Below are 12,500 nucleotides of genomic sequence, written 5' to 3'. Positions count from 1 at the left end.
GACTCAAGTCAGTCTGGTCAAGATTACAACATTTGCTCCAACTTTCAACTTTTGAAGTTATACTGATTCAACTACCCGATTAGGAAGATCATTCCACAACTTGGTAACAGCTGGAATAAAACTTCTAGAATACTGTGTAGTATTGAGCCTCATGATGGAGAAGGCCTGGCTATTAGAATTAACTGCCTGCCTAGTATTACAAACAGGATAGAATTGTCCAGGGAGATCTGAATGTAAAGGAGGGTCAGAGTTGTGAAAAATCTTATGCAACATGCATAATGAACTAATTGAACGACGGTGCCAAAAATTAATATCTAGATCAGGAATAAGAAATATAATAGACCACAAGTTTCTGTCCAACAAATTAAGAAGAGAAACAGCAGGTGAAGACCAGACAGGAGAACAATACTCAAAACAGGGTAGAATGAAAGAATTAAAACCCCTCTTCAGAATAGATTGGTCACCGAAAATCTTGTTAGACTTTCTCAATAAACCAATTTTTTTGTGCAATTGAAGAAGACACAGACCTAACATGTTTCTCAAAAGTAAATTCGCTGTCGAGAATCACACCTAAAATTTTGAAAGAATTAGGATTCAACTTCATACCCCATAATTTGCACCATGCACTGATTTCAGCTAAATCTCTATTAAGGGATTCACCAACTCCAAATATACGTTCAGGGGATGGAATTGATGCAAAGAGAGTATCATCATCTGCATATGCAACAAGCTTGTTTTCTAGGCCAAACCACATTTCATGTGTATAAAGTATGAAAAGTAATGGTCCAAGAACACTACCCCGTGGAACACCGGATATCACATTCCTTTACTCACTATGGTGTCCATCAACAACAACTCTTAGATATCTATTGCTTAAAAAATCAATAATAATGCTAAGAAACGACCCACCCACCCCCAACTGTTTCAGATTGGAAACAAGGGCCTCATGATTAACACGGTCAAAGGCAGCACTAAAATCAAGGCCAATCATACGAACTTCCCGACCACAATCAAGGGATTTCTGTACAGCATTGGAGATTGTAAGAAGGGCATCACATGCTCCAAGGCCTTTACGAAAACCAAATTGCAAACTAGGGAGTAGATGATTACCTTCAGCAAACCTATTAAGACGTTTTGCCAGAAGACGGTCAAAAACTTTAGATAATATGGGAGTTATGGAAATTGGGCGGTAATCAGTGGGACTTGAGCTACCACAAACACATTTACATAGAGGAGTAACATTGCCAATTCTCCAACAAGTGCTCAAAGCTCCTCTTCTTGCTAACTTGCGCAAAATAACAGATAACTTTGGAGCTAAGAAATCTGCTGTCTTTATGAAAAACAAAGGAAAAATATCATTTGGGTCTACACCTCCATAAGCATCAAGGTCCATCAACAGAGCTTTAATCTCACGAGATCGAAAAGCTAAACTAGTTAGTTTAGCCTCAGGAAAACAGGAATGAGGAAGTTCAAGTTTTTCATTACTCTGTTTACTGTCAAAAACATCAGCCAAAAGGGTTGCCTTTTCCTTTGGACAGTGAGTGACTGAGCCATCTGGTTTAAGCAAAGGAAGAACTGTTGTATCTACACCAAAGAGTGCAGATTTAAGGGTAGACCACCATTTATGTTCCTGAGTTTTACCAGAAAGGGTTTCTTTTATGGTTAAATTGTACCCCTTTTCAGTTGAGGCATAAACTCTCTGAGCAAAAGCTCGAAGCTGAGTATAGTTGTTCCAGGTCAAATCTGATCTGTTACCCTTCCAAAGATGATAGGCCTCCTGCTTCTCCAAATAAGCATGTCTACAATCATCATTGAACCTTGGCTTGTCCTTCACTCGGTGCCTTAGCACACGAGAAGGGATACGCCTGTCAATCATGTTGACTAAATTCTCATTCAAAGGGACAACAGGATCTACACTACTATATAATTGTGACCAATTCAAGCACAAAAGATCATGCAAAATCCCATTCCAGTCTGCTTGGGATTTCATATATCAGGGACAGGCTGCTCAGTCTTCACTACTAATGAAATCAAGGCATGATCAGATGTCCCAACTGGAGACCCAACCCTACTAGTTATAACGCCAGGGAAGTCATTGTATACGAGGTCTAACCAATTACCAGACCTGTGAGTAGCTTCATTTATGATTTGCTCACAGCCTGATTCAGAGGCAAAGTCTAAATCTCTTAAGCTATAGCGATCGTTAGGAAAGATAGAACTTAACCACTCCCTATGGTGAGCATTAAAATCACCAACAAAGACAAAAGAAGCCTTTCTATCATCTTCTTGTATCTTAGCCATAATGGTAAGAAGACAATCGAAGATATATATATATATATATATATATATATATATATATATATATATATATATATATATATATATATATATATATATATATATATATATATATATATACATATATATATATATATATATATATATATATATATATATATATATATATATATATATATATATATATATATGATAATTATTGCACATTTAGACGTGTTTTTCATATTCATATAAACCATATATTTTACATATATTAATGTCTGGATTCTCTTACCGAACACAGGATCAGAGCCCCAGGCGAAACTACACAAAGACGATAGCTTCTGACGTACCAAGAATCCGGGTCCACGCAACTTATATCATCATTGACATACCACTTGACCAAGTGGTATGTCACTGTTGATACAAGTTTCGTGGACCAGGGTTCGATTCCCACCCAGAAAGAGGCTATTGTCTTTGAGTGGTTTCTCCTGGGACTCTGATCCCGAGGTCGGGGAGAAATTTCAGTAATTATTGTATCAACCACATATGGCTTATTTGATATATATATATATATATATATATATATATATATATATATATATATATATATATATATATATATATATATATATATATATATACAGTATAAATATATATATATATATATATATATATATATATATATATATATATATATATATATATATATATATATATATATATATATATATATATATATATATATATATATATGATAAATTTTGCACATTTAGACGTGTTTTTCATATTCAAATAAACTATATATATTTTTGATACATATATGTCTGGATTCTCTTAACGACCTCGGGACCAGAGCCCCAGGCGGAGTCACACAAAGACAAGAGCTTGTGACCGTCCGGGAATCGAACCCTGGTCCAGCAAGCTTGCATAGATCACTGTCTATGCAAGCTTGCTGGACCAGGGTTTGATTCCTGGACGGTCACAAGTTCTTGTCTTTGTGAGATCCTGTCTATGCAAGCTTGCTGGACCAGGGTTCGATTCCCAGACGGTCACAAGCTCTTGTCTTTGTGTGATTCCGCCTGGGGCTCTGATCCCGAGGTCGTTAAGAGAATCCAGATATTAACGTATCAAAAATATATGTGGCTTATTTGGATATATATATATATATATATATATATATATATATATATATATATATATATATATATATGTACAGTATATATATATATATATATATATATATATATATATATATATATATATATATATATATATATATATATATATATATATATATATATATATATATATATATATATATATATATATATATATATATATATATATATATATATATATATATATATATAACGGATTTTGAGCTAAGCGAAAAATCTATTTTTGGGTGAGATAGCCATGGCGTCCTGATGGAAGGTTCCTTTTTGGTAGCTTCCTTGGGTAAATAACTACTAAGATATTCCCAGAGAATTTAACCACAGGTTATCACAGAATTCTAACTTCTGGAGCGAGTATCCTAAAGGTTTCCTTTTAAGACATCGTATATCAACAGGGGACGCATGTATTAACGCGCCACATAGCTATCTACACCCCGAACAGAGATAATGCTTCGGTGTGTAAAGGCGGAGAATAGCTGGGAGCCGTTCCATAGCTAATCTCATCCGTGGCTACTTTTGGTACTCGAGACGTAAACAAACGGGCGCCATTGCTTAAATGACGTCACGTCCGTCTTCATCCTGAAGCCAGTTGCTTGCCGATCACCATGATACAGCAGAGCAGGGTGGGACCTAAAAACTGGACGAAGTAGCAGGGAGGGTCCATCAGGACGCCATGGCTATCTCACCCAAAAATAGATTTTTCGCTTCGCTCAAAATCCGTTTTTTGGGCTCAAGCCATGGCGTCCTGATGGAAGAATACCAGAGAATCAATGTATCGTGGTAGATTTTCCCCTATTGGTAAGTGCCAAGGGCTTTGAACAAATAGCATAGTAATCTTAGTAAAGAACCGTAGGGAAGAGTCTTCCTGCCCCCCTTGGCAGTGAAGTTCCCACGGGCCATGCCGACGTCAAAGTGGTTATTGAAGGGCTATTCACCCTGATAGAAGAACCTGAAGAACTTGGAGACGAGACTGAATGGTTGGCATTCGTATCGGAACATTCTGGAAGGCAGACCAGTGGTGGTTGGACACTGTGTGCAGAGAAGGTTGGTTTCGTCTCCAGGGTATGAAGAGTAAGTATTTGTATTGGAATATTACATTGTCAGAGTGAATATAAATTAAGGGTTAGTATCTTAATTTCTCCATGAACCATAAGGAAAGGGGATAATAAAACTATGACAGGCATGTATTTCATAGTAAGTAGGAGCTGATTGAGACGCACAAGTAATAAAATAGAAATTTTATTTCACAATTGCAGAAATTAAATGAATTGCAGCAATAAGTAAAGTTCATTTACAGTAATTACAATGTACGTAGTAATAAAGACTTGCTCTTGAATCTGAAAGGGAATTTCAAATTTATTAGTAGGCACTCGTTCTCGAGGAACGTTAGTCTTTGATTAAAACACATGCTCAGGGCATGCGGCACTTGTGTGACAACTATGACATTTCACCTGGGATAAGAACAGTTATAAAAGCACTAAGTGTTTTCGACATCACTATGTATCGCTCGAGGGTCAACATAGGCACCCGAAGAGTTAGAGTCCCAAGTAACTCACTGTTCTATGCAGAGTTAGGTGCAGGTTTCATAAAACTACCTGCGGCTACCACAAAATGTTTGACTTCGTGCACTTGTTTCGCATAATGTTTGAAGAAAACGCGCGAGGACTTCCAGCCTGTGAAGCTTTTAAGGCTTTCAAAGTCCATACTCTGAAAGAAATTCAGAGACGATGCAACTTTCCTAGGATCGTGACCGGCGGGTGTACTGTCAGGATCCGCTCTGCGAATGAAGTAGGTGATTTTCGCTCTTAATTGTTTCAGTGACAGGTCGCTGCCCGATGTTTCTCCTTTGAAGAGTTGGCCTCCACCAAAGTTCGAAGTTCTGCGAAGATAGACCTTGAGGCTCTCTACTGGGCATAAAGAAGCATCTTCCTTCAGGGGGCATATTTTCCAGGGGCCCCATCTTTTGGTGGGTAATTCATTTTTGGCGAGAAACGTCGGATCCGGGGAGAGGGTAATGTCTCCTGTATCAGTAAACAGGATGTGACCCTCTTCTCTTGATAATGCCACTATTTCACTGACTCGGGCTCCTGAGGCAAGAGCAAAGAGAAATATAACTTTCTGAGTCAGATCCTTGAGAGGGCATGAATCATTATCCAAGTTGGAGGCGAAATGGAGCACCTTGTCCAATGACCAGGAGATCGGTTTCGGTGGGGGTGCTGGGCGTAGACGAGCGCATGCTTTCGGTAGTTTATTGAAGATGTCGCTGGACAGATCAATTTGGAAGGCATACAGAATTGGTCTAGTCAAGGCCGATTTGCAAGTTGAAATCGTATTGGCTGCTAATCCCTGTCCATGAAGGTGAATGAAGAAGGACATGCAGAAATCAATTGTGATTTCTTTAGGATTTTTTGTCTTGACGAAGGAGACCCATTTTCTCCAAGATGATTCGTATTGCCGTCTTGTGGATTCGGTCTTGTATTCCTCGAGGAAGTCTAGACTTTTCTTCGAGATCCCAAACCTCTTCTTTGCGGCTAGGGAGAGAAAATCTCAGTATTGATAATGTTTCTTTAAATTTGTATGACTCTTTCAAAATTTTAGGCGTGATTCTTGACAGCAAATTTACTTTTGAGAAACATATAAGGTCTGTGTCTTCTTCAATTGCACAAAAAATTGGCTTATTGAGAAAGTCTTTTAAGATATTCGGTGATCAATCTATTCTGAAGAAATGTTTTAATTCTTTTATTCTACCTTGTTTTGAGTATTGTTCTCCTGTCTGGTCTTCAGCTGCTGATTCTCATCTTAATTTGTTGGACAGAAACTTACGGTCTATTAAATTTCTTATTCCTGATCTAGATATTAATCTCTGGCACCGTCGATCAATTAGTTCATTATGCATGTTGCATAAGATTTTTCATAACTCTGACCATCCTTTACATTCAGATCTCCCTGGACAATTCTATCCTGTTCGTAATACTAGGCAGGCAGTTAATTCTAATAGCCAGGCCTTCTCCATCATAAGACTCAATACTACGCAGTACTCTAGAAGTTTTATTCCAGCTGTTACCAAGTTGTGGAATGATCTTCCTAATCGGGTTGTTGAATCAGTAGAACTTCAAAAGTTCAAAGTTGGAGCAAATGCTTTTTTGTTGACCAGGCGGACATGAGTCTTTTTATAGTTTATATATGACATATTTGTTGTTGACGTTGTTAATAGTTTATATATGATATATCTCTTTTGACATTACTTTTTTTAGAATGATTTATTGTTAATTTGTTCTCTTCAGTTATTTATTTCCTTATTTCCTTTCCTCACTGGGCTATTTTTCCCTGTTGGAGCCCCTGGGCTTATAGCATCTTGCTTTTCCAATTAGGGTTGTAGCTTGGATAGTAATAATAATAATAATAATAATGAAGGTCCTTGATTTTCGATGATGAAGCGAAGACAGTCGACTTCTGTACTTGTTGGGAGAGAACTGGGCCCGGGAGAGGGATCAGCTTGGGCTGCAGCTCCAGGACCAGGGGGTACCAGTTGCTCCGGGGCCACTTGGGAGCCACTAGGGCCGCTGTCCCTTTGAAGGTTCTCAGCTTGGAGAGGACTTTCAGCAGAAGGTTGGTGGGAGGGAACAAGTAGATCTTGGACCATCTGTTCCAGTCCAGTGACATGGCATCCACTGCTTCTGCCTTGGGGTCCTCGTACGGGGCCACATACCGAGGAAGTTGATTGTTGTCGCTCGTTGCGAAGAGATCTATCTGAAGTTCTGGGACTTGGTGAGAGATGAAGGAGAATGATCTTGCGTCTAGAGACCATTCCGACTCTATCGGGTTTGTCCGAGATAGAGCATCCGCTGTCACGTTGCGGAATCCTTGTAGGTGAACTGCAGACAGGTGCCATTTCTTCTCTGCCAGACGGAAGATTGAGAGAAGCACCTGATTTATCTGGGGCGATCTTGAGCCTTGGCGATTGAGACATCGAACTACCACCGAGTTGTCTAGGGTTAGACGAATGTGGATCGAGGGAGGCGGGGATAGTTTCTTCAGAGTTGGAAGGACCGCCATGGCCTCCAAGATGTTGATGTGGAACGTCTTGAACAGGGGAGACCAAGTGCCTTGAGCCTGTTTTTGGTGGGAGTGACCTCCCCAACCCTCCAGCGAAGCGTCCGTGTGGATGTTGAGTGATGGAGGTGGGTGTTGAAGAGGAATGGACCTTTTCAGGGCCTTTGCTTCCGACCACGGCTTGAGGAGAAGTCGAAGTCTGTTTGGGAGCCGTCTCTTGAGGTCTCTTCGAGCGATGGATGCAGAACGTCTCCAGACTCCCGCGGCATCCTTTAGCTGTGCACGAAGCACTGGGTTTGTTACTGAGGCGAACTGTAGAGAGCCTAGAACTCGTTCCTGCTGGCGTCTTGAGATCCGCTTGGATTTCAGTAGTCGCTTGACAGACCCTGCTATTTCCTTCCTTTTCTTCTGGGGGATGGAAAGGCGGTGTGACTGAAGGTTCCATTGGATTCCTAACCACTGGAACTTCTGAGCTGGAGAGAGGCGAGATTTCTTCTAGTTTATCTTGAATCCCAGGTGTTCTAGGTACTGGGTGACTTTGCTGCAGGATTTTACACTATCCTCGGGCGATGGAGCCCAAACTAGCCAATCGTCGAGGTAGGCCATCACCTGGACGTCTCGGAGGCGGAGCTGTTGTACTATGGCGTCCGCCAGCTTTGTGAAGATCCGAGGGGCCACATTGAGGCCGAAGGGCATGGCCCTGAAGGCGTAGTTTTTCCTTTGGAGTCGAAATAAATCCTAGGTAGGAGGAAGCGTGATGGTTCATCGGAACGTGCCAGTAGGCATCCGCCAGGTCTATGGAGACCGTGTAAGAACCTCGAGGCAGAAGGGTCCTTATCTGTTGAAGAGTTAGCATCTTGAACTTGTCGTTCGCTATGAACTTGTTGAGGGGGGATAAGTCCAGAATGACTCTGAGTTTGTCGGAGTCTTTCTTGGGGACACAAAACAGTCTCCCTTGGAACCTGGTGGACTTTACCTTCCTTATCACCTTCTTGTTCAAGAGATCTAGGACATATTCTTCCAGAAGGGGGGTTGATTGTTGGAAGAACTGCTGGAATGTTGGGGGTGGTTGAGTCCAACTCCAGCCTAGACCCTTCTTGACGATGCTGTGTGCCCAGGGATCGAAGGTCCAACGATCCTGGAATTGGCGGAGTCTTCCTCCCACCGGAAGCCCTTCATTGCTTCTGGTGTCCCGAGGGCTTGCTGCCTCGGCCGCTAGCTCCCTTTCCTCCTCTGCCTCTGGAGGGACGGCGAGACGCGTCTCTGCCTGCACCTCTGTTTGAGCCTCTACCTTTGGGACGAAAGGTAGTCGTCTGTTGCTCGAAAGCAGGGGTGAAAACCGGTGACTGTGACAATACCGGTTGGGTGACCAGTTGAAAGGTCTGTTGTGGCTGAGCTGCCACTTGGGAGGTAGTGGGTCCCGGAAACTGACGTCTTGGTTGACGTTGCTGGGGTTTCTGTTTTGAAGATTTCCTCTTAGGTTGAGGTCCGTCGTCCTGAGAGGATTTCCTCTTTTTTGACATGCCCCACTTGTTGAGAAGGTTCCTATTCTCCGTGGCGGCTTTGTCGGTGATCTCCTTCCCAAGGTCAGAAGGAAAGAGGTATTTGCCCCAGATGTTGGAGGAAATCAGCCTCCGGGGTTCGTGTTTCACAGTGGCACCTGCGAACACGAATTCACGACAGGCTCTCCGAGCCTTCATGAAGTGGTACATGTCCTTCACCAGGGTTGCCATGTGGGATTTGGCAAGTACCATGTAGTGGTCTGGTACTCTGGTGTCACAGGCCATAATGTCAAGTTGGACCTGGTGGGACATGGATGCTGCGAGCCTCTCCTTCGTATCTTGTTCCCGACGAAGGAGGTGATCGTTAAGTTTCGGGAGGTCTTCATTAAACTGACGTCCGGCGACGTCAGGGTCTAGCTTTCCCACGACGAAAGTATGCTGGATGTCCTTCCAGTGTCGAGCGTCGGGGGGAGTAACTATGGAGAAGGGTCTGCACTCCTCCAGTGCAGGGCAGGCTTTTCCCTCTTCCACAGCCTTGAGGCACGCAGCGAAGGCCTTTTCCATGAATGGAAGTACTGCATCCTCGGGTGCGACGTAGGTAGGGTGCTTCTTGCTCAGGGCCGGAAGCTTAGAGCAGGTAAAACCCCTACTTTTGAACGTGTTGGCTAGCATAGCCTGGGCCTTCGCGAGATCGAACACTATCTCTTCTTTCGGTTCGGTCTCTTCTTTAGAGGCAGGTTCAGAGCGAAGTCGGACGTAACAGTCCGGGTAGGCCTCAAAATTTGGGAAGAACTCCACGTCTTCCAGGGGGACCGAGCCGATCTTGTCACTGACGAAGATTCTGCCGGTCGCTATCACCATATGCTCAGCATACCTCCATGGGTTGGCATGAGAGCAAGCGGGGAGATCCTTAACCGAGATCTTCTTCGGTTCTTTGGATCCTATCATGGACCTGATGAACTCCTGATTCTCCTTCAGCTTGTCGTCCATGACGGCTTGGGTGGATGGTAAGGGTTCCGGGGTCGTGGAGGTAGACGGGAGAGACACTTCCGTCAGTGTAGGAGTAGGGGCGGTGGTGGAAGGAGGAGCGACCTCTTGCTCCGACTCGGCGTATTCCACCTGGTCTTCATCATCTTCAGCTCCTTGAGCCATAAGGGTCTTCTCCGTACCCTCCGAGACATCCGACATGTGTTCGTCATCATCGGAATCTAGGCGGCACTCGTGCATGGACTGGGCCATGACTACATCAGGTTCCACCGTAATTTGGACAGTGGGGATCAAATCCTTGGGCACCACAGAATCAGGGGAGGCCTTTGGGAACAGAAGTGACCTCAATTCTTCAGTGGCCAGGTACAGTCCGGTGGAATTCTTCTGAAAGCCACGCACCCATTTGCGTAGCTTCTCTCGAGAAATGTCCCTGACCTCCGCTGAGGGAGGGTTATGGAAGCCATCAGCTATGTGAGCCTGGCAGACCGTACAGTTCAGCGGGTCCCAGAATTTCAAATCCCCTTTCTTGTTAGCACAAGGGGCGTGAGTCCTGCAAGCCGTATGCCCGTAGAAGTGCGGGCGTTTCACAGCGCAGAAGTCGAAGTCACACTTCATCTGCTCCTCCTGTGGAAGAAAGAGAAAATGAGTATGGGGGAGTCATAAGAATGGCTCTTAAGCTAAGTTAACATTAATCATTAATTTCAACTTGATAAAGGGTGTGATGCACAGAGGTTGAAATAGTAAAGAAAACATACTCCATGCATCCCGCCCGGCTGGCTATCGCAAGCTTTATCCTTGGATAATCCGAGATGGCCGAAGGCACAGGATAGTATTCCGCTGAAGTCCATAGGGCAATGGAATTCCATGGAAATTGCCAAGGATAAGTTTGGGACCGAGGCCACTCAGTCCAAAATTAGGGGGCTAAAGGGTCCCTTAGGGTAACTGCTTCCGGCAACCAGCCGCGCTAAGATACACGCAGCATGCTGGAAATCTGAAGAATGCAAAAGGACAGCATGATTACCAATAGAACAGTACCAAGGTACTGATCCAATAGCGTAAACAGGCCATATGTTTGCAGTGTAGGGCTATCAGTATTCATATGATAGCTAGTGGAAGGGGGTGCAAGTAGTCTTGACGCCTCCGGGGGGTTCCGGCAGACCTCCGGCACGCCGGAGGCCGCTCCAGCAGAGTTTCTGGCATTAGGACAGACGATATAAGTCAAGAGTAATACCAGGGTGGCGGCCGCCGGCACAACGGCGGCACGCCGGCAGAGGGAGCGGCGGCTCCGGCAGTCGGAGGATGCCAGATTGGTGACAGGGACAAGGATGGTTATAGCAGAACCAGGTTGCCGGCAGTGGATGCCGGCACTCCGGTGGCCAACCGGCAGGCGGACGGCGAAGCTATGAGGATGGAGGAGAGCCATCGGCAGGAAGCCGGTGGCAGTCGGCAGTCCCCCGGCACACGGGGGGCTGGCGGCCATGGGGGTAAGGGGAGAGTCACCAAGGTAGGAGGTGGGTATCGCCGACAGTGGAGGCGGCAAGGGACCGGCACCCGGATAGTGAAAGAGACAGAGGGAGGGATGTAAGAAGTCCAGTCATGGACTCCCAGACATCCCCCCCTTGAGAGGGTGTACCCATGATAGAGGCTGGCTCTATCACCCAGAAGCAGGGGCCGCAGAGGACCGGGAGCTAGGGTAGCCCAAGGGAGGGCTAGGGGACACCCAAAGAGGGGGGAGACCTCTGCATACAGAACACATCCAGTGGTTAACCCCATAGGACACTATGAAGGGTATATGTACCAGAGCGGACTGCACACAGAAGCTCAAGGTAGCCCTATCACTCCACCCTAAGGAGGAGTTGTAGGACAGGGGACAGATGGGTATAGACTAACCTAAGTATAGGCTAGGCCATACAAGAGATAGGTGGGGAGGGGAGAAGAGAAGAGTCTTCCATGGAAGGGGTTCTGTACCAGAGCGGCCACTAGGAAAGGGAGGACACTCCCTAACCTAAGATAAGGCAGCCTGGCTGAAACGGTGCATGGGTACAGTTTCAGCAGGGAACAGAATTACTCTTCCAAAACCTAACCTAGAGCAGGGCTAAGTGCCTTGAACTAGGAAGGATAGAAGACATATCGCTATCGCAGGACAGTCGTAGACTAGTCCTAGCCATAGAGGAAGGGCTAGCCGTTCCTCACTCTCAGGCGCAACCCTAAGGGGGGTTCATTCCCTTAGGGAGGACTGAGAGGCGATAATATACTTTGGTAGGCGCTTGATCCCTTTACATTGTAAGGGAAGCAAGGCTATACAGAGGGAATGCCAAGGGCAGGGGGATGAAGGAAGCATATAGGGGTCCTACATGTAGGTTAGGTTAGGAAGGAACACTAACTAACCTATCCCCTATATGGTCCCTGAAGGCGAAAACACTTGCATCACAGTCAATAGTATTGTAAAATAATGCCACTATCTTCATAAGTTAGCCTAGGATCACTAATAAAATCATGCATG

The 12,500-nt window shown here is 44.5% G+C and overlaps 1 protein-coding gene across 1 annotated transcript in view; it reads left to right on the top strand.

The window, feature by feature from the left end:
• The window catches only part of LOC137628566 (zwei Ig domain protein zig-8-like), a 65,784-nt gene that overhangs the window by 46,425 nt on the left and 6,859 nt on the right, over positions 1-12,500 (top strand). Inside the window, exons 5-6 of the mRNA XM_068359719.1 lie at positions 637-704; positions 2,582-2,686. Of these exons, the coding sequence (XP_068215820.1) occupies positions 637-704; positions 2,582-2,686 (173 nt within the window). The remainder of the gene's footprint in view (positions 1-636; positions 705-2,581; positions 2,687-12,500) is intronic.

Source organism: Palaemon carinicauda, chromosome 36 (assembly GCF_036898095.1).
Source record: "Palaemon carinicauda isolate YSFRI2023 chromosome 36, ASM3689809v2, whole genome shotgun sequence".
NCBI classification, from domain to species: domain Eukaryota; kingdom Metazoa; phylum Arthropoda; class Malacostraca; order Decapoda; family Palaemonidae; genus Palaemon; species Palaemon carinicauda.
Note: the sequence above shows the minus strand (reverse complement) of the source record. Positions and strands in the feature narration are given on the sequence as shown.